The 21,206-nt window shown below is 49.7% G+C and overlaps 3 protein-coding genes across 3 annotated transcripts; 1 reads left to right on the top strand and 2 right to left on the bottom strand.

The window, feature by feature from the left end:
• Positions 1-8,667, bottom strand: FSCN3 (fascin actin-bundling protein 3). Its single transcript, XM_028526078.2, has 7 exons — positions 7,946-8,667; positions 6,206-6,902; positions 5,742-5,860; positions 4,025-4,184; positions 3,388-3,558; positions 2,860-3,065; positions 1-945 (listed from the first exon to the last, which is right to left on the bottom strand). The coding sequence occupies exons 1-6, from the start codon at positions 8,087-8,089 to the stop codon at positions 2,860-2,862; spliced, it is 1,497 nt and encodes a 498-aa protein (XP_028381879.1). The 5' UTR covers positions 8,090-8,667; the 3' UTR covers positions 1-945.
• A 932-nt stretch (positions 8,668-9,599) lies between these two features.
• Positions 9,600-12,619, bottom strand: ARF5 (ADP ribosylation factor 5). The gene is made up of 6 exons (XM_028525316.1): positions 12,425-12,619; positions 11,828-11,908; positions 11,380-11,489; positions 10,833-10,904; positions 10,194-10,319; positions 9,600-10,089 (listed from the first exon to the last, which is right to left on the bottom strand). Exons 1-6 carry the CDS (start codon positions 12,489-12,491, stop codon positions 10,003-10,005), a joined length of 543 nt encoding a protein of 180 aa, XP_028381117.1. The 5' UTR covers positions 12,492-12,619; the 3' UTR covers positions 9,600-10,002.
• Positions 12,620-15,241: 2,622 nt separating this feature from the next.
• On the top strand, positions 15,242-20,683 carry GCC1 (GRIP and coiled-coil domain containing 1). Its single transcript, XM_028525314.2, has 2 exons — positions 15,242-16,779; positions 17,859-20,683. Exons 1-2 carry the CDS (start codon positions 15,748-15,750, stop codon positions 19,152-19,154), a joined length of 2,328 nt encoding a protein of 775 aa, XP_028381115.1. The 5' UTR covers positions 15,242-15,747; the 3' UTR covers positions 19,155-20,683.
• The last annotated feature ends 523 nt before the right edge of the window (positions 20,684-21,206 follow it).

The raw sequence follows: 21,206 nt of genomic DNA, 5'->3' as shown, positions 1-21,206 counted from the left end.
GGAAAACTCTAACGAGGATTGATAACATCACTTTGTTTTCATTGTATTTATTGTTATGGTCATTTTCTGTTCATGGCAAGCAATTCTGGTCTTCCATTTTACGACAGTGATTAAAATATTCCTTTCTAAATAAATGTACTTAAGAGTCTACATCAATAAAAACATAAATAGGATTGATGGCAAGCAGATGAACACGGAAGTTATGAAGACAGTGCAAGAACAACAGCCACTTTGGAAGCTACGTTTTGATGGAAAGATGAGTGAACATTAGAGTCCACTCTAATCAAAGAATTGAGCCAGAGGTCTCAGTCATGGGACCTTGGGCAAATTATTCCAGCTCTCTGTAAAAGGTGGGCAATGACGGGGAAAGTACCTGTTGTGCCCAACTGACTGGACCACAGGCAATAAGGTGGGATGATTGGTAAACTTTGGAGGTGACGGAGTGGTGGTGAGGAGGTAGGCTACACAGGCATAAGGTATTATTACCATTATCCTGTGCCCATAAGATTGATAATCCTTCATTCTTTCTAGACCAAAGACAATTAGTTGTATCTGGATTCTGAATCCTTCAGGGCAAGGCTAATTCCTCATGGCATCAATGGGAAAAGTCTGGTGGTTTTGGTAGGGGTGAGAAGGATCAATGGAAGATCCATTGATCTTCTAGTTACCATTTGGTCTCTCCTCTTCTGGCTAGAGCCTCAGTCTCAACTTTACACCCCCCACCCTTGACACCCTTACTCTGTACTAAGTAAGATGCACACCAAGGTCTTGGGGGTGGCCTTTTTGATGTATTGTTGCTTGAAACAGATGTTTTGCTAAACTGGGTAGGAAAAGTTGTGTAACAGATTTTCTTCTCATGGATCTTGACTCTGGGGTTCCTGTTCTGTTTAGTGTAGTATTTTTCTCCTGGAGGAGTTGGATTTCGGTAGGTGGCAACCCACTGACCTGGGAAGGAAAGAGGAAACAGAAACCTTCAGTCAGTCATTTGCTGACCTCTGGTTTTTCGGAAAAAACCTAAAAGGTAGAGAAAGTAGAGTGATTTGTCCCTTTCTTGATGAGGCAATCACATGGTCAGGTGAAGTTAATTTATGGAAAAAGGCAGTAGAGATTATTTTTTAAAATAAAATCAATGGTGCAGAAATACCATCAGAGTTCTTAGGGAGACTGTAGTCAACCAGTAAAATTTACTACATGAGAGTGTACTAGGTGCCAGGCTGTTTGCTAAGCATTTTACAATCATTATCTCATGTAACACAACAACCCTAGGAGATAAGTGTATCTTCCTATTTCACCCATGAGAAACAGACTTTAAGTTCATTTGCCCAAGGTCAAAGAGGTTTAACTGATAAAACTCTAAATATGACCCAGTTCTGAGTCCAGAAGTGAGCTGTTAACCACTACCATACACTGTCTACGAGAATGTCATGCCCGGAAGGAGCCCGAGAAATTTAGTTCAATCCAAGCCCTTCATGGAATAGATCAGAAAACAAGTTCAGTGGGATTTAATTTTAGTTTTCCCTGTTTGGCCATAGTAAAAGGCTTGTATAAAAAACTGGTAGAAAATGGAAGGAAAGGAGTGAACACATATTGAGGCATCTATAACCAGCTTCATGTTGTCATTTGACCTTCACAGCATCCTATGAAGTATGTATTAATCCCCAAAGACCAAGTCTCACTAGCTCTTGGTTCCAGGTCCGTATGATATCAAAACCAAAGCTGTTTCTACAGGACAACACCTTCATCACTTTCCAAGCCAAGCAAGAGAGGTAGACAGTGAAGGGAAAGGCCTGAGAGCAGTGAGGCACCGGCCTTGAAGAGCTGCGAACAGGGAATGATGACATGGAGGCAGTGTTTTAGGAAAGGGAACCTGCTGTGGAGAACAGATTAGGTGGGGATGGGTCTGGCGGTTGCGAGTGCTGCTGGAAAGCCCTTGTTGCAGTTCAGGCTTTTGGTGAAATCCTGGAATCACTGGCAGTAATGGTAATTAAGAAGGAGCAAGCGCTAGAGAGGGGTTGTTAAGAGGGTAGCCCAGAATTTTCAGGGGGGTTGGTGAAGGGAACACATGGGAGGTGGTGCCTGGGAGGATGGCCATGCCCTAGATGACCATGGGGAGGGCAGAAATAATTATCTCTAGGGGGATAATGAGGAGGCTGATTTTGAAGGGATGGTAGTTGTCAATCAGAAAGTTAGAAAGAGATGAAGTTAGAGTTCAGAAGAAAGGTCAAGGCTGCAGATAAATATCTAGGAGCCATAAGCACCCCAGAGATCCAGGGGTGAGGATAGCAAGTGCAAACTCTTCATCTTAATAGAGAGACACAGATACACAGGTACACCTCATCCCATCCCCTGCAGGCTTGCTTGCAAGTACTATTATTATGTGTGGCATAAGCGTGAGAACCTAGATCTGATTTCTCCTCCTCTCTCTAGCACATGTTGGGTTGGAAGCCCTGAGAGGAAAGACACAGATTTGGAATACAGTCATACCTCCATACTCGTCAGCTTTAGACTTGTCAAACACTGTACCCTTCACATTTTGATGAGAAAAAATGGTTCAGCACTGAGCGTTTGTTTGGGATTCCTCTCACTTGCTAGAACTTGTATGAGTCACCACACTGCCCCACGAGAGAAAATGTTTCATCGTTGGGTACTCGCGTAGGTTTCAGCACTCACTATGAGTTTGAGAACAAATTAACGAGTACCGAGGTGCCACTGTATATGTCTGGAGGTGATCAGGTCATGGGACAGAAGTCAGCTTGTGGTGCTTTTTAGTCTTGTTCTCACACGCCACAGCCCTCTCTCCCTTCTCTTGCCCCTCAGCTCCTGCTCCCTCACGCCAGGTCCTTACCCACTGTACCTTACCTAAAATTCCCAAATACACTCTTTGGTAATGTCCTCGCTGTCTGCAAACAGGGTGCCGCTTCGGTCGGATCTCATGTAGAAGCCATTGGGTGCCAGCACTGTGAGCAAGTTGCTCCCTTGAAGCTCGATACAAAAGTTGAGGGCAAACTTTCCCCAAGGGCGGAAGGTGCCAAAGGATGTTATTGACCAGAAGGATCCACCCTGTGCTGGGGAGGGAAGAGCTCGGGTCGGTGGGCCATTCCAGAGGGGAGTCCTCCAGTAGTGCAGCCTCTGAGGGGGCTCCCAGGAGATGTGCCACCCCCCTGGCAGCTCGACCCTGTCTGCGTTGGCAGGTCCTTATGTGGAAAAGCAGGAGGACTGATCTCTGTTCTGCGAGCCCACTCTGGGAACCTTGAAGTATGAAAATAAACAGAAACTCTATTTCTCCTTTTATGATGAACAGGCCCTGAGTGGCAGGCCAGGACGTCTGGGTTGGGGCTTAGGGAGAGCTGGACTGTGAACTGAGGGTGAGGGTGAGGGGCTACTCACCCTGGAAGTGGTAGATGCCCTGGCGGCAGGGCAGCAGGTGAATGCAGTTGGGCTGGTCCATGTTGCACTGCATGAGGTCATGTTCCGGTGAGATGCCCACGTACCCATACCGACCTCGCAATACGAGGAAGGGGCGGTTGGCTAACCGAATCCCAAATTCCTCATTTGGGCCTGAAAGAAATAGAAAGGCATTATCTGAGTGAGCTGCTTCTAGATAGATGCTTTCTCAGATGAATGCAGGAAGGTGGGACACTGATTGCACGAGAGTATAGTCAATATCTTAACATTTAGTGAACACCTACTGTGTGCCAGGTCACATGCTAGGTACTGTGAAATGTTTATGAAAGCACTTAGAAATTTTAATTATTCTTTCTTCCTTTGAGATGTATGAATCTATTTAACCCTCATGATAATCTGGCGAGGAAGGTAGATGGGACATCACCTCCATTATAATGAATGCAAGGAGGCTGAGCCTCAAAGAGGCAGTTTGCCAAATGATGGCAAAATTTCAGTGACTCCACAAATACACAGATCCGGATCTTCTGACTCCAATTCCAGGGCCTGTTCTAACATACCCAGCTCCCCAGGAAAGCATCTTTAAGTTGGAATAAGCTGGAAGGAAGGCTGCCTAACTCACCTGGAATGGTGACACTGGCCATCAGTAGGCCGTTGGGTGCGATGCCCAAGAAGCGTCTGTTGGGAGACTGCAGGATGATCCTGCCACAATTCCAGTGCATACGGAAGAAGGTGTCGCACTCCAGCGGGTGCCCATTAGCCAACACTGTCCTGTGGCGCCTCTGGAGGTAATATTGAGAACACAAAGGGGAAGCAAGGAATGAAAACAGTTTTTTCCCCTCATTTTTATTCCTAGGCCACCTTTCCTACATCCCACCCACTAGCCTTTTTCATTCTCTCAGGGTATGCTTTATGCTTTCAGATCCTTTTTGGAAAATGTTGTGCCTTCTGCCCTCTCACTTGCCCAGTCTGTGCTGTATCTCAGAGCCCAGTATCGAAAAGGGAACCGGGTATCCACATGGAGAGAAATAAACCTTGGCCCACACTTCAAAATCATTTCAAAATGGATCATAGACATAAAAGTAAAACCTAAACTATAATACATGTAAAAGAGAACAAAGGAGAAATTCTTTGTAAATTTGGGGTAGGCAATGATTTCTTGGGATCAAAAGAACCCCCACCAATCATTTATGAAATGAAGAAATTGGACTTCACTACATTTAACATTTGCTACTCAAAAGACACTTAAGCAAATGAAAAGGCAAGCCACAGATTGGGAGAGAACATTTACAATACATATGTTTGGCAAAGGACTTGACTTTAGAACATATAGAAATGCATAACTTAGTAAGACAAACAACCCAATAACAAATGGGCAAAAAATTTGAACAGACATCTCACAGAGTAAATAAACAAACACTCAATAAGCACATATGAAGATACTCATATGTGGTCAGTTATAAGGGACATGCAAATTAAAACTATAAGGAAATGTCATTACACACCCATTAGGGTGGCTAAAATTAAAAAGACAATATCAAGTGTTGAATTCTCATACATGACTGGTGAGAATGTAAAATGGTACATACAGTAGAAATCTATTTGACATCTTCTTAAGAAGTTAAACACACATTTATCAGTAGTTGCAATCCTAGGTATTCACCCAGGATAATTGAAAAAGCAGACCCACAAAAAGACTCATGCATAAATGTTTATAGCAACTTCATTCATGAGTGCCCAAACTGGAACCAATTCAAGTAATTAACAAGTGAATCAAAAAACCAATTATGTTTGTATTTATGAACAGTATTATGAAGTACTACTCAACAATAAGAAGGAATAAATTACTGATACATGCAACATTGTAGATGAATTCCAATACATTATGCTGAGTGAAAGAAGCATACATACCACAATACTGTGTGATACCACTTGTATGCAATTCTGGAGCAGAGAAATCTAAATGTGATCCACAGTGGCAGAATCCATGTCAGCAGTAGTGGGACGGGCAAGGGTGGAGGTCACTGACTGGAAAGGGGCAGGGGGGAACTTCTGTGGTGGTGGAAATAGTCTCTAACTTGGTAAATGGTGGTAAGTGTATACATTTGTCAACACGTGTTCAATTACACACTTAAAATGAGTGTCTCTTATTGTATATAAGTTATGCATCAATAAAGTTGATTTAAAAATTTTTAAGAGGCCCTATTGGATGTTTACTGACCAGGGCCACCACCATGCACCTCACCATATGGTTACCTGCCTTGAAGAAAGAGAAGTGTGTCTATAGAGAGAGAACTCAGGGCTTAAGAGTTCTCTTGCTCAGAAAGCCAAGGTCTTACCTGGGCTAGGTAGCAACCATTGGCAGAACGAAGCTGCAAAGTGAGGTTGTCATTGTCACTTTCAAACTGGAACAACGACATTGGAGTTAGGTGCTCAGAGGCAGCATACACCTCAACATCTGCAGAGGAAGAACATGTCATAATAAGTCTGAGCCTGGTCTCATGCTCGGTCTCAGCCCCTCCTCCATGCTTTATGGCTGGGTTCCCTCTGCTTTTCCTCCTGGACCTACATCACCTTCTGCTTCACCATAGTAGCCTGGAGAAGACCCAAGCCACTTTCCTTTAAAGCCCACACCCCTGCTTTGCTGTCCTTCTCCATGGCATAGAGGTGCTCTTGGGACCCCTAGATCTTCCTTATAATTAGGTTCAAGCATCCTCACTGATCCCAAACACGTTTTCCTCTGCTCAGTAGCTAGCCCGCCCTCCCTCCCTCCCTCCATGGCTGCGCTGGACCCAGCACTTGCCGTAGATGACAGAGAGGAACTTCCGACTCCTTGACCTGAGGCTGACCCAGGTGGGGCAATGCTGTAGGATGAACCACTCCTCGCCCCTATGGGGACTGGAGCCCAGGCCCAGGAGCAGGCGTGGGCCCTGTGCGTACAACATGCCCCCTTCTCCATCGCTCAGTGCCACGAGCCCTCCAGGCCGCACTTGCATGTGAAAAGCGGTCTGTGTTGAGGGTTGGGAGACCAGCCGGTCTAAGTGGGACAAGAAGCAGTGTGTCGAGCTCTCCAGGTGGTAGCATCCGTCTTGGAAATGCAACAGGAATCCACATTCCCCCAGGTAGGGTATTGGTGCATCCACCCAGACACGACTCAGAGTGGGGTCGGCCCTGGCATAGCAGCGGTGGAGGGGGCTATACAGGATCACGTGGGCATGCAGGGCTGGCCGGGGGGTCCACATGTGATAAGCTGAGAGGACCCGGGAGTTGCAGAACACATCCTGGCCATCAGACTCCAGATAACGGCCGCTGATTATGCACTGGAGGGTCCACTTGCCATTGCGGTGGAAACGGAGTAGGAAGCATCCGTGGTGGCTGGTCCTTGGCCGGTCGTAGCACAGACTGCCATCTGCCTCACATAAGACGTAGAGGCCCTGCAAGCTCCTTAGTCGTACCACAGCCTGTGTGTCGTGCTCATTGCTGACCAGGATTTCCCAGGTCTGGAGACATTGGGAGGGAGAAGAAGGAAATCGGTCCTCAGTCCTGATAAGTGACTGGACCAAGGAGTCCTAAAACCATCACCTCTGGCATCACCCCAGCACCTTCACTGAGACCGACCAACTTTCCCTCCACACAGGCCTCCCTTGTGCTTCTCCACGATCTCCTTCAACAGTAATCAAAAAAATCCCTGGACACCTCACGCACTGGAGCCCTGGGGCTTCTCAGTATCCCGAGAGAAGTTATCAATGCCCACCTCCTCCAGCTAACGAAAGGTAAACTGCCCTCTCTTCCTTGACCACGTTCTTCAACACTTAGGTTTTAAGGAAATGTTTTGGTTTAAGTCTTACTTCTCTCTTCCTCGCTGTTGCCCCTGGATGACACACTCAGCCAACACTTTCTTTCCCCTGCCCACCGCCACAACAGGGCAGGAGAAAAGTAAGACCTCTTACAGGCAGGCTCGGGCTCAGAGACGAGGTTAGCGCAGCTGAGATGCAGTTGTTTGCTTTAGCTGTGATGAACTCTGTTATAAGTGAGGGGGCCTCCCTGGCGCCTCACTCTGTAGTACCACCCCAGAGGGGTCTCCATCCTGCTCTAAAATGAGGACCCACTCTCTGAGGGCTTCTGGAGTACCCCATTTCCAAACTGCAGCCAGAAGAGAAAGACAGGCTTTGGAGTAACTCCACTGGTTTAACTTCCACATGCCCACAACTCAGCTTTCCAGCCTGGGCTGTGCACCTCTCCTCCTCTTTGTGATGACACAACCACTCTGTGCTGGAATGGAGGGGAGGGGACAGCCAGAGCAAGCCAAGGCAGCAAGGCCAGGGCTGAGGCTTCACCTCCTGGAATAGGTTTAGAGGGGAGGAGATGGAGCAATGGAGACCTGTGGGCAAGAGCCTGGGATAGGAGGGTCTTGGCCTAGCAATGGCAGGGGCCAAGAAAGTGATAGGGTTGAGAGTGTACTCTCCCCACTTTCCCCCTCCCCATGCCACACGAGGGCTTAGTCACTGGGAAAACTCACTCCTGTACAGGTTTACTCTGATACCTGTCTCCGGCCCAAACCCTTTGCAGTAGCGGTGACCATATTCTTATACGGCTCGTAAGTGAGGTAGGATCCTGCCCAGCTGATGAGCCCAACCCTTAGGTCCTCCAGCTTGGGTTGCCTTTGTGTCCACTCCATCTCATCCATGGGGCCGGCACCACAGGCGATGACTTCGTCCGGCCCAGCCTTCCCCCCAGTGGTGAGGTTCCAAAGGCCATAGGGCCTGGAATCAGGCCCGAAGTACCCACCAGAAGACGTTCCCAGAGGGAACTTACCAGGCACAGGCTGACTAGGACCCAGCACCTCTGTGACCCGGGAGCATTATGACTGTGACAGCTGCCTCTCATCCCACCATAGCAGGGAAAGGACACTGGCTCAGCATCAGAAGAGGTGGGTGCAGGCTGGCATTAGCCTCTCCATCCCCACCACCCCAGGAGGTGGGCTACAACTGAGAATCAGAATTTCAGCTTGTGCCGGTGACCACCTGTGACTTCAGGCCAGTCTCTCCCCTCCTTCACTTCTCTTTCTCTTTTTAATCACAGGATAGAAGTCATCCTCTTTCCTCCCTGGAAGTGGGTTCTATCTGACTCCCCTGGGGTTCAAGTGATTTGGGAGTTCATAATATCAAAGAAAAATTGAGGACTTTTATGGCTTTTGGGAGGATGAGGCCAGCATGTCTCAGAAGGTACTTTTCAGGGATGGGGGGGACACCCTAGATAACCAGCAAGTATTGAATGACTCAGAGTAATTAGAAGGGCTGGCTCCAGAGCAGGGAGAAGAGCATGGCCTAAGAGGGGAAAGTCCCAAGTACTGTCATGATCCCCAGCGGCACTGTGGCTGCACAGCAGGCCAGCGCTGCCTCTGAGCGTATCAGCCCCCAGAGTCTCTGTCCACCATGAGCCTCCAGAACTCACTTTATACACAGCCCATGGAGAAAACCAGCCCACAGCCTGGAGAGACTAACATGAAAGGCGAGAATGGCAAAAAGAAATAATGGTGGTGATGGTGGGTTGTGTTCAAACTTTGTTGGGATGCAAAAGGAAGTGGGCAGAGTAAACCACACTGGGAGAACAGCCCACGGCCCCGGTTCCTATTCCCCATTGGTGGGGTGGAGGGGGTCTTCCCAGGTACAGAGTCCCGGGGGTGCACAGTGAGGAACTGTAATCTCCAAATCCCTACCAACGTTTTATGAAATAAGGCTAATATACCACAGAATCAGCTGCGTGACTTTAAAGATGCATTTTCTTGGCCCTCAGTCCAGTCCTGATGAATCACTTTTTCTCAAGTGTACCTCAAGACCCTTATTTTTAATGAATGTTCCCTGCTCCTCAAATTTTAATGTGTATGGTAGTTATTCAAAACCACAGCTAGCTAGGAGATGGATAGGGTATGAGAGTTATATGGTTTACAGAAGCATGAGGTAGCAAAGGCCCCTTGGTACTGGAGAAGTGGGATTTCCTCCACTGGAACACCTAAAGTGTTTCCAGCCTCAAGAATAAGGAGGGAGAAGTTAAGCTAGATTAAGGCAGCAATGCATGTATGCGTGTGCTTGGGGAGGTGGGGGCTGGCCCTGCAGCCTTAGCTGCTTGGAGCATCCTCCATACTGTCTCTTTGCACCCAATAACCCAGCCCCCACTTCCAGGCTACAGACACCATGTACAAACCACAGCAAATTTATTACTCAATATCCAGTGCCATTTCATAGCACCACCCAGAGCCCTCACCTTCCCTCCCCACCTGGCCCCAAGGGTATGCTCCAAATGGGAAAAAACAAAAGTAAATCCAGGTCCCTGCTCCTCCTCTAAAAGAAGGAGCCTCAGCCCTGGAAGCCCCTTCCACAGGTCCCAGCAGGCAGGAGAGTAGACCCCTCTGTGCCTGGAGAGCAAGGCTCCAGACTCCAACAAGAGAGAGAACAGGCAGGCAGGAGGGGCAGGAGCAGAGGCCTGTGTCTGTGGGAGGTGGGGCAGGAGGGCAGGGCACTGCCTGAGGAGTCCGGGAGTCTGGTCATCCCGGGGATGCACGCGGGAGCTTCTGGGCAGCAGGGGCCGGCCCCTGGTTGGTTAGCGCTTCGACAGCTCGTGGGACAGCCAGTCCAGCCCATCGTACAGGCCTGTACCTTGGGTGGCACAGGTGGCCTGGACATACCACTGTGGGGAGAAGGAAAGAAAGAGGTTAGCAGCAGGGAATAAAAGGGGGATGCATTCACTTCCTGCCCAGTCTGTGGCTCCCTTGGAAGAGGCAGGGCCCTCACCGTGCGACTGCGCAAGTGCTGCAGGCCCAGCTTGTCGGTCAGCTCGCTAACGGGCATGGCGTTGGGCATGTCCTGCTTGTTGGCAAAGACCAGCAGCACCGCATCCCGCAGCTCGTCCTCCTGCAGCTGAAAGACGCCAAGGGGATGGAATCTGGGATCTCATGGGGTCCCCAGGCCCCCTCTTACCTGTTGTGAAGGAGAGCTCCCCTTTCTACCTTCTAGTATCAGTGGGAAAACATAATATTGTCTAGTCTACTGCTGACCACAAGACATAAGAGTTATAAGTCAGCTGGAGGCCATCTTGGCCATAAGTCCAGGAAGAGCCTTTTTCTAATTTGAGTAATTGCCCTAGTCAAAATGACAAAATTTCCAAATGGAAAAACAAGAATGTAAGATGATGTTTCTCTCCACCACATATTCCCCCCTCCCTACCATTTCTCAGACTCAGATGTAAGGACATGAAAATTCAAGTTCTATTCTTGTCATCTGACCCAACTTCAAAACAGGGTGAGATTGTCTTTCTGTTCACAAAGAGAGACACACATTCAAAGCCTGTGAAGCATTTTCCAACCTTCACGCCAGGACGGAGATCTCTGTCTCCAACCCAAGGGATCAATTCCCAGGGCCCTGGGTGCTCACCATCTTCTGGAGTTCATCAGCAGATTCCTGGACCCGTTCTCGGTCATTACTGTCCACCACGAAGATGAGGCCCTGGGTGGGAAGGCATAAGGGAAGGAGAAGCAATCACTCCTGCCTAGGACATACCCTACTCTGGCTCCTTCTCTTTGTGTCTAAACCCTTCTCATCTAGTAAACTTCCACTAAGGCTCTGCAGAAATCCTGGCACAAACTGCAGACACCCTGCAAAGGATATGGCTTCTGTCTTCAGGCAAGTAATCTAGTTAAAAGACAAGCCTGAAAACAGGGAAAGACATGTAATGAGAGCTAAATCAAGCAGCCTGGACTCTGGATCCAGAACCTTGCTTCTCAGAACACACCTAACTAAGGTGGCTGAGTCTCAGAACACTAAGGCCACTTCTGAAGGATGAGGAGATGCTAGCTCACAAAAGGGAGGTTGAAGGGGATAAGGCTTTTTCCTAGCCTGGGGGCACAGCCTAGGCCAACATCTAAGTCTTCCTAACCCTAGCACCACCTCCCCTGGGGTGGGGGAAACACCTCCCCCCTACCTGAGTGTTCTGGAAGTAGTGCCTCCACAGAGGCCGAATCTTGTCCTGGCCTCCCACGTCCCAGACTGTGAAACAGATGTTCTTGTATTCCACTGTTTCCACATTGAAGCCTGCAGATAATTAGGGAAAATAAGAGAATATAGTCCTGAAATGAAGGACCTCACTAAAATTACATGGATTCATCAGGGACCCAAAACCAGAAGGCAGTGATCAAAGCCCAAGGGAACAGAAGCCCAGAGGGCCGGCAGTTCAGACGGGGCGGGGCTAGGTCACATCCAGTCCTCCTCAGCCCTCCTGGACACCACCCAGAGCGTACAGATACTGTGACCCACTTCTCAGGTAGCTGTATCTGGTGTCAGCTCCCACTACTGGATGGAGAATGGGGAGTAGACCCGGAGGAGGTCAGCCGCCGCACTCCCGCTCCTCCCGATCTTGTCTCCAGACTCACCTATGGTGGGAATGGTGGTGACAATCTCCCCCAACTTCAGCTTGTACAGGATTGTGGTCTTGCCAGCTGCATCCAAGCCAACTGTAAAGGAGAGGGGCATAGAGATGGGAGTGAGGGAGCCCCCTAGAGACCAGGGAAGGGGAGAGCCTAGGACAGCTGACGGTGACGGGGGCGGTGAGCCCGAGCACCTTCAGGTGCGTGCTGTTGTCTACCTTCCGGGCCTTGAGGGTAGTCTGGGTTGTGAGCGCTAACTCCAGACCCCAAAGCTGGAGGGGCGGAAGAAGGCTGGGGGGTGTCAGGCCACAGGAGGAGGGCCGCGCTCCTTTTAAAAGTCGTTTCCAAGGGCGGAATCCTCCCTTCTTACCAGCCGGACTAGGGCGGAGGGAGCGTCACCCCACCCAGGCCCGCAGCTCCGGGTCTCAGGCCCCGGAGACAGCGCTGCAGACAGCGACCTTCCCGAGAGCTGTAGCCCTGGGAGTTAGGAGGTGGGTGACTCAGGGTCGGAGATCGGGTGAGCTGGGCTGGAGGGACGCAGGGGCGGGAGGGCTGTGCGGGGGCCGGCGCTCCCGTCCGGGCCGCGCGCTCGATCTGCCTCACCCATGAGGATCCGCATCTGCTTCTTCCCGAAGATCCGCGAAAAGAGCGCGGACACAGTGAGGCCCATGGCGGGGGCCCGGGGGAGGGGGCACTGGCACGGACAAGGGGTGCAGGCTGGAACCGGCCGGCCGCGGGGGGATGGGGCTCGCCAGCAGGAGGAGGAGGTGCCGCCACCGCCTCCGCGCGTCCCGGCCCGCCCTACGTCACTGCGGACCCGCCCCCTTAGGGCCCCGCCCCCAGCTCCGCCTCCCGCCCGGACCCGCGGCAACGACTCCTCCAAAAAACTGAAGCTGAGCAAGTCTCTGCCACTTGGCTGGGTTGCACGCTGGCTTTTTAAAGAGGAAGGGGTCGGGATCTCCCCACGTTTCTAGGGCTCCTGTCTCGTCTGTGCTGCTGCTGAACCGGCAGCCCGAGCGGGGCCGAGGAAAGCTTTTCACGTTCCACAGCGGTCCCCACCCGCATCATCAGTGGTTGGCCGCAGGGCTTTTGTTTGTGGCGTCCAGCCTACTCTGGGCGCTGATTTAAACTCTGGATAACTAGCAGTATCGACTGTGTGCACCATCCTCTCAGTGATGCAGAAGGTCCATGCAGGTGTCTTTGTCTTCCCTTTTGCCCTCTCAGCTTCCAGTGATGGGCTTTGAGCGTAGCAGATGGTTCAGGGACAGTAGAATCTCAAGAGGAGTGCACGAGAGGTGGGAGAAGAAGATGCTCGAGTGCTAGCTGGCTTTCCTGGTTCCCTAAAAGGCTTGCTTCATAGATCCTGAAACAGCAGAACCAGTGGAAGATTACCAGTTCTGGGCGGCGCGGTCATAGACCCTACCGCATACTAAAGAACTCGGTCTTTGCCTCGATGAGCCTAGAAGCAAAATGCCTTTCCGTCTGGACCCAGACAGCCTATCTGAAGCTCCTCCCTCACTTTTCCACGGACCTAAAAGCCTAGATTATTAATGCACACCTATCCAGGGTGTTATGAGGATCTTGCCTCCTTAGACCCAAATAGCTTTACCAGTATAATTTCCCCACTCAGCATCTGAACAGAAGTAGAAAGATAGCAGAAACCGGGTCAGTGTTGGACTTTTGATTAACAGATGCTTGTTGGGTTGAATTTAACTGATAGGTTGTGCACTGGAGCAAGGGCAGGTGGATTGCTCATTCTGGATCCCAGTAACCTAAAAGTAACTGTTTATGGACTAGATGTGGTTAGGTGAGCTGGGAATCAGAGAACCTGGTTCACTTATTCAACAAATATTGAATCCCCATATGTGCCACTGTTCTGGGTCTCACTTCATATGTCAGTTCTGCCTCATTGTGGTTTTGTTTTGTTTTGAGGGCTTGCATTCAACAATCCTCACAACCTGTCATTTTTAACTACAGATGGAGACTAATATTTGCCCAATCTCATGAAGTTATGGTGAAGATTAAACTGATGAGATAGCATACCTGAATATTTTATATAATGCATTTGGATGGTACCTGGGCCTCTAAGAAGCTGGGCCTGAACAGACCTCCAGAGCCTGGCCCACCCTGACCTGCAAGGCCTGTAGAGAGAACAGACTTTGGGCACTAGATAGAAGGGCATGACTTTACCCTTTAGTGATAGACTTGTATTCCTAAGAAGGCTTTTACAAAGCCAAAGAGTACATTTAAAAGAGTTCCAGTATAATAATATAACTAGTGGTGAACAAGTCAGGTTAGTTGTACATCTTTAGCTCTTTTATTAATCTCTTTCTTTTTATCCCTGCCGTCACTGCCCTATCTCACTACCATCTCCTCCCATGAATGAATTACCAGGAGCCTCCTCACAGGTCTCCCTGTGAGACCACCTAGTCATACAACTCTTGATAATGCCACTTTTGTGATTAAAATCTAGTGTTTTCTTATCACCCAGGACAAAATATAAATGCTTTAATTTGGGTCCCCACCTACTATGCCAGCCCCATCTGTTGCCACCTCCTTCACACATACCCTAAACTGCCACCTTGAGATGACTCAATGCTTTCCAGGTAAGCCAGGCTCCCTGATGCCCTAGGAGTCCTTGCAATCTTTTTCCTCTGCCTGGAATGCTTGTTTCTCTCCTCTCTAGTTAGATGGGCAATCACTCCTCATCCTTCAAATCCCAAAAGATTTTTCCTGAGAGCCTTCTCTGCCTCCCCTGGATAGGTCTTGCTCCTAACTTCCATTTCACTTTAAATATACTTATGTATACTGGTATGATGGCAGGACTTGCATTTGCATGCCCAGTTCCTCACTGGATGTGAGCTTCTTGAGGACAGGACCTTGTCTCTTCATGGTGGTCATCTGGCACAGCATTCGGTATGTTGAGTGGTATTGATCAGCATAGCGTTCCTAAACATACAGAGTGACCTTGCGTATGTTACTTAACCTCTCTGCACCTTGTTTCCACACTCACTGAGCAGAATTATTGCAAAGACTACATAGTAAAACTCTTGTGAAGCTCCTGGAATATAGTTCGCACTTGGAGCAGACATATTGGCTATAGGGTGCCCTCTACAAACATTTGTTGCATTAACTCAGCAGACTCAGAAAGGGTGCTAATTATACTGTAATACACCTACTAGGTGCCAAACGTTGTCCTATAAAAGGGTACCGTTTTCGTGGTCTAAATGAGACTCTTAATTGTTGCTCTTTAGGGACAAAGGTACTGATAATGGGCACCTGTCAATCTCGAATACTTAGTAAGGACTCAGTGCCACGTCACGCTGTCCTTTGCTGATCGTGGCCTGATGGCAAGCTGAGGCGACACGAAACCACCACTCGTGCGTCCTCAACTTGTGCTCGCTCTGCTAAGGTCGACTTGCAGCCACGTAGATTCTCAACAGGTGACCTCCCACTGGCGGGCTGAAGTAGTCAGGTCCACTGCGTGCCCACTGAGGGCGGAGCCTGTGGCGTCGTGCTGTCGTCACTTCCAGCGGACCCGGAAGCGTTTTTGACTGGCCGCGGTAGTTAGGAAGTCGTGGTGGGGCTGGGATTAGTTTAAACCCTCGGGACCGTGGGCACTGGGTCGGCCGGGGCTGCTGTGGCCCGGGCGAGCGGAGAACGCGGGCTTCTGGGACAGCGCGGGGAAGACCCGAAGTGTGCTCCTCTGTGCTGGCGTCGCCCCGCCTCAGGATAGGGCCCGCCCCCGCCCCCAGCGCCTGGAACTCCCGGGCGCTCCGCTGGGCGGCCCTGCCGTCCCACGTCGGTATCGGACGGCTGGGAGGAGCAGGGTTGCGGGCTCGGAGACGACGACGTCCGCCAGCGTCTTCGCGACCCTCTACCAGGCTGCCCGAACGCTGACGTGGAACAACCAGTTGTGAATCCTCATGGAGAAGTTTGGGATGAATTTCGGGGGCGGGCCCAGCAAAAAGGACCTGCTGGAGACCATTGAGACCCAGAAGAAGCAGCTCAACCAGTACCAGGCACGTCTCAAGGATGTGGTCCGCGCCTATAAAAGCCTACTGAAAGAGAAAGAGGCTCTAGAGGCCAGCATCAAGGTGCTGTCGGTATCCCACGAAGCAGATGTGGGTCTCGCAGATGTCCAGCCTCCAGGCCTCACCTGTCCTGACGCCGTGGATGACCGATACTCCACTCACAGCGAGGATAGCACTGGGACCGCCACCAGCTTGGATACCACAGCCAGTCTTACTAGCACCAAGAGTGAGGCTGGGGCAGAAGATGACCGACTGGCCCGTGGACCACCACCTCTCAAGTCCGAAGAGGCCAGTGGTTCGGAAAGTGGTGTTAGCAGTAGCAGTGGGGAGGGACCATCTGCAGGTGGGGAGGTGGACAAAAGACTGCACCAGCTGAAGACCCAGTTGGCTACTTTGACTAGCTCTTTGGCCACAGTTACCCAGGAGAAGTCCCGCATGGAAGCTTCTTACCTGGCTGACAAGAAGAAGATGAAACAGGACTTAGAAGATGCCTGTAAAAAGGCAGAGGATGAGAGGGGCCGTCTAGAGGGAGAATTGAAGGAGCTGCAGGAGCAGGTAGCAGAAACCAAAGCCCGACTTATCACCCAACAGCACGATCGGGCCCAAGAGCAGAGTGACCATGCCTTGATGCTGCGTGAGCTCCAGAAACTGCTGCAGGAGGAGAGAACCCAGCGCCAAAACTTGGAGCTTCAGTTAGAAGAGACTCGAGAAGCCCTGGCCGGGCAGGCATATGCTGCTGGTCAGATGGAAGGGTTTGAACTGCAGACTAAACAGCTGACCCAGGAGGTGGAGGAGCTCAAAGGTGAGCTGCAGGCTCTTCGAGGTGAGAAGAATCAGCCAGACCCCCGGCTGCAGGAGCTTCAGGAAGAGGCCGCCTGCCTCAAGAGCCATTTCCAGGCTCAGTTGCAGCAGGAAATGAGGAAGGTAATTATCTTCATCTCCTTCAAATAGTCATTTAGCCTGAAGTGGAAAATATTAAGGTTTTTTTTTCTCCTTTGATAGTTAGATCTAAGTGGCTGCTCTGTCAGTTTTTTTTTTTTTTTAATACTTACCTGAGGATGTTTATTGATTTGGGTGGAGGCAGCAGGGAGAGAGAAAGAGAGAAATGTCTATCAGGTGCCTCCCATACACACCCCTCCCTACTGGAGATCTAACCTGCAACCTAAGTATGTGCCCTGACCTGGGCTTAAACCTGCAACCTTTTGGTGAACACTCCAGCCAACTGAGCTACCCAGACAGGGCTGCCCTGTCAGTTTTTGATGCTTTTAAAAGTTTGGTTTGTGAGTGCTGGGAATCCCTGTTCTGTGTGGTGTTGACAGTAGCCCAGAGTGTGCTTCCAAAAGGATGGGGAGCTTCTGAGCGCAGGCCAGGTTGGAGCCAGACAGCTCTGAGCCTCTGGGCATTGGCACCTTGCCAGCTGTGCTCGGTGAAGCAGTATTGTAGCAGCTGTGCAGAGAGGTAGTGTGTTTGCTTGTGGGTATATGCCTATATGTAGAAGGCAATGGGAATTTTCTCTGAAGAAGCAACCTTTTGTAATTGCTTTCAGTCAAGATTTGCCTCTTCTATAAAGACATGCTATTGTACAGAGCTTTTGTTCCATGTGGAGAGAGTTCCAATTCAGTTTTGAACTTTCCAAGAATATTGGAAGAGGAAAAGAATGTCATCTGATTTCTTAAAACGATTTGGGGAAGTACATGATAAACAAGGATAACATTTAATATGTGAGTTCAGTGTATGATAGGAGAAAGTGGAAGCACTAAAGCAGAATAAAAACAGATATACAAATGTTCTTAATATTGATTGGTATAACGTGTGACTGGGAGCAGAACCCAAGCAGGATATAGGGACTTTTATTAGCTCCCAGATCAACAGAAAAATCCCCAATTCCCATTTCTGCCCAGGTCAGTCCCATCCTTTTGCTTCCCTCTCTTGCTTTCTCAAAGTTTCCCATAGGGCTTTGTGGCTTTTCTGGATGCGTTTCTCATTGTTCCCTTGTTTTACAGACAGCCCTTGTAGAGGATCAACTCCGCCAGCAATCTCAGCTGGAAGAGCAGAGGGTGGCGGCCCTGGAGAATCAAATCTCCGAGGTGTCGGAACTGCTGGGCACCTATGAGAAAGCCAAGCAGAAGGATCAGCTGGCCATCCAGAAGCTGAAGGAGCGCATTTTGCAGCTGGACCTGGAGAACAAGACGCTAGCCCTTGCAGTCTCCAGTCGGTCCCCTCTAGATAGCCACACAGAAGAGTCCAATCTGGATGTCAATGTCCTGAAGGATAAGATGGAAAAGCTGAAGAGGCTACTGCAAGTGGCAGCCAGGAAAAGCCAGGTGACTTTGGATGTAGAGAAGCTTTGCGACCTGGAGATTATGCCCAGCTCTGAGGCTGCCGATGGGGAGAAGGCAACTGCGCTTTACTACCAACAGGAGTTGAAACAGCTGAAGGAAGAGTTTGAGAGGTACAAGATGAGGGCCCAGGTTGTCCTCAAGAGCAAGAACACCAAAGACGGTAACCTGGCCAAGGAGCTGGAGGAAGCCCAGGAACAGCTTGCAGAGCTGAAGGAGAAGTATATCTCCCTGCGGCTGTCCTGTGACGAGCTCGAGCGCCAGCACCAGCAGGAGGCTGAGGACTGGAAGCAGGAGCTGGCCCGGCTGCAGCATCACCACCGGCAGGAGCTGGAGCGGAGCCAGCTGGACTTCAGGGACCGCACACTGAAACTGGAGGAGGAGTTGCACAAGCAGCGGGACCGTGCCCTGGCCGTGCTGGCAGAGAAGGACTTGGAGCTAGAACAACTGCGGTCTTTGGCCTTGTCTTCTGTGCTGCCTGGACGCAGGAGCCCTGTTGGTGGTGGGGGTCCTGGGGACCCGGTTGACACAGCTTCCCCAGATAATCTGACCCAAGCACTTGAACTTGCTGCGGCCAATGAACCCACTTTCTTCCTGTATGCTGAGCAGTTGGCCCGCAAGGAGGTGGAGATTACATTGCTGAGGAAGCAGAAACACAGGCTGGAGGTGGAGGTGCATCAGCTGCAGGAGCGGCTGCTGGAGGAGGAGGAGCGGCATCGAGAGGAGGTTGGAGTCCTGCAGAGCCACATTGAGAAGAACATCAGGGACCAGAGTAGGGAGGGAGCCAACCTGGAGTACCTCAAAAACATCATCTACCGCTTCCTGACCTTGCCTGACAGCCTGGGCCGCCAGCAGACACTCACAGCCATCCTGACTATCTTGCATTTCAGTCCAGAGGAGAAACAAGTAATAATGCAGCTCCCACCCGGTGGTAGCTGGTGGCTTTCTGGCAAGAGATGATGCCATTTTCACTAACTCCTGAAATATCCGTGCCTCTTATGTGGGAAGGGACAGGCTTTGGTTTCTACTGCCTCTTCTCTTACCTTATCATTTTTTTCCCCTTATTTTGTTGAACTGGGAGGAGTCTTCAAAGTGGGGTGGAATTTTCTGCCAAATACCATTAATTCCACTTAATCTTTATGCCCTAGAGATGCCGGAAGTGTTGGGACAACATTTTATGGTAGGGTATGTGTGTGAGGAGGAATAGGGGGAGAGGTAAGGATTGAGAAGTGCAGACATTGGGGAAGTGGTGAGAATATTTGGAAATAAGACTTTTTTGTTTTAATATTATGCTTCTAGTGGAGAACTAGGAGTAAGTGTGACTCCAACGGGAGCTCAGGTAATTTCTAATCATGCACAAGGACCAGCAGTTTTCTTCACCATCACAACCTGAGTCTGGTCCACTGCTGCCCCAATTATCTGGGGACACAAATCCAGGCTGGAGAGGCACCAGGAACTTTGAAATGGTGACAGATTGTCCACCAGTCCAAAGGGCCAAGAAACAGTGAGTTCATCCTAGAACTGGGAAGCTTGGTCTAGTTAGGGCTGGATACAACCTAATCAATCTAGACAAAACACACCACTTTTGACCAGTTTGATTTTGGGAATTTCCTGATGACCTGCCTTGAGCCTGGGTAGGGTTATAATAGACCTTGCACACTTGTCCCTGCCTTAACCAGCCTGCCTAAGGTTGGCCTGAGATTGTGAGTGAGTGACTGCTATCTGTTCTTCAGTGTTGAACTTCCACTAAGAAAAAAAAAATCCTAATTTCTTGCAGAGAGAAGTTCTATTGGTAAACTCTGATCCTGCCTGGATGCAAGGAATTAGCTCAGAGATTTATAGGGAAAAGGAGGAAGGTTTGCCATAGAAGACTCCAGGAGATTGCTGGGACCCTCACAGGAAAGTGGTGGAAGCTCAGCCGAGGCTGAGCTGGGGTACTTGCTGCTCTGCGGATGGCATTCTGGCTTCGTCCTCACATCTCTACAAGCCAAGTGTTCATGGGTTCCTGTCACCAGGGTAATTTGCCCACTCCTTAGGGAGGTAATATAGTTTTAGTCCACAGCCCTCATCTGCCCACTGGTGTTACTATAACTTTTCCTCCTTCTGTAGGCTTTCTTACATTTGGTGTTACATAAGTGGATTCATTCTGCCTGTAAAGGAGAGACTCAGAAAAGTCAGGTTCAGACAGTATCAGTTTCTCTGTTCCTTGCCCCCATCTGCGCTTTCTGGTTTTAGAAATCTTTGGACCCTAAAGACCAATGCTTTGCCACTCACTGCACTAGTCTGTCTTTCTGTTATTTCATCATAGAGCGCTGTTTTGTGAGGGTTTGGGGTGCAGAAGGCTCTGACTAAATGTTCCGATTGGGAAGCAGGGTGACCTGGGCTGTCTACAAATGGCAAACAGTGCACAGACTTAATGGAACAGAAGTGACGATGTGTTCAAATGTTAATGACATAAACCATGGATTTATTAAACCCGAACAACTTGACCTGTGTGCTTTTTTAAAAAAAATATGTATATATATGTTTAAATTTTACTTATTTTTAAAGAGAGGGGAAGGGAGGGAGAAAGGGAAAGAAACATCAACTGGGGATCTGGCCCACCACCCAGGCATGTGCCCTGACTGGGAATTGAACTGGCAACCCTTTGGTTCACAGGCTGGCGCCCAATCCACTGAGCCACACCAGCCAGGGCTCTTTGTTGATTTTTTTAATTGGGTTGTTTGTCTTCCTGGAGTGGACTTGAGTGAGTTCTTTATATATTTCGGAGATTAAACCCTTGTCCAAGCCTTCGATTCACACCCTGGCACTCAATCCACTGAGTCACACTAACCAGGGTGACCTGTGTGCTTTCTTAATGGTACATATTTATCTGGACACAAATAGTGTGAATGTAAGTGGTAAATCCACGAGCCTGAATCTAGGGATGAATACCTCAATGCTTTAACTACCTCAATTACAACACCGTGTTTTTTCAGTCCGAATTCTGTGTGTATGTGTTTGTGTGCAGGC

This window comes from Phyllostomus discolor, chromosome 10 (genome assembly GCF_004126475.2).
Source record: "Phyllostomus discolor isolate MPI-MPIP mPhyDis1 chromosome 10, mPhyDis1.pri.v3, whole genome shotgun sequence".
In the NCBI taxonomy this organism is placed as follows: Eukaryota; Metazoa; Chordata; class Mammalia; order Chiroptera; family Phyllostomidae; genus Phyllostomus; species Phyllostomus discolor.
This window is presented reverse-complemented; position numbering and strand designations above follow the sequence as displayed.

Coding starts and splice junctions, on each gene's coding strand:
- FSCN3 (XM_028526078.2), bottom strand. CDS start 8,089: ATGGATGAGATGGAGTGGACACAAAGGCAACCCAAGCTGGAGGACCTA. Junction 6,903..7,945: donor AGGGTTTGGGCCGGAGACAG/GTATCAGAGTAA, acceptor CAATGTCTCCAG/ACCTGGGAAATCCTGGTCAG. Junction 3,559..4,024: donor GGCCAGTGTCACCATTCCAG/GTGAGTTAGGCA, acceptor TATTTCTTTCAG/GCCCAAATGAGGAATTTGGG.
- ARF5 (XM_028525316.1), bottom strand. CDS start 12,491: ATGGGCCTCACTGTGTCCGCGCTCTTTTCGCGGATCTTCGGGAAGAAG. Junction 11,909..12,424: donor GCAGATGCGGATCCTCATGG/GTGAGGCAGATC, acceptor TCTCCTTTACAG/TTGGCTTGGATGCAGCTGGC. Junction 10,320..10,832: donor CTGATGAACTCCAGAAGATG/GTGAGCACCCAG, acceptor GGCGTCTTTCAG/CTGCAGGAGGACGAGCTGCG.
- GCC1 (XM_028525314.2), top strand. CDS start 15,748: ATGGAGAAGTTTGGGATGAATTTCGGGGGCGGGCCCAGCAAAAAGGAC. Junction 16,780..17,858: donor TGCAGCAGGAAATGAGGAAG/GTAATTATCTTC, acceptor CTTGTTTTACAG/ACAGCCCTTGTAGAGGATCA.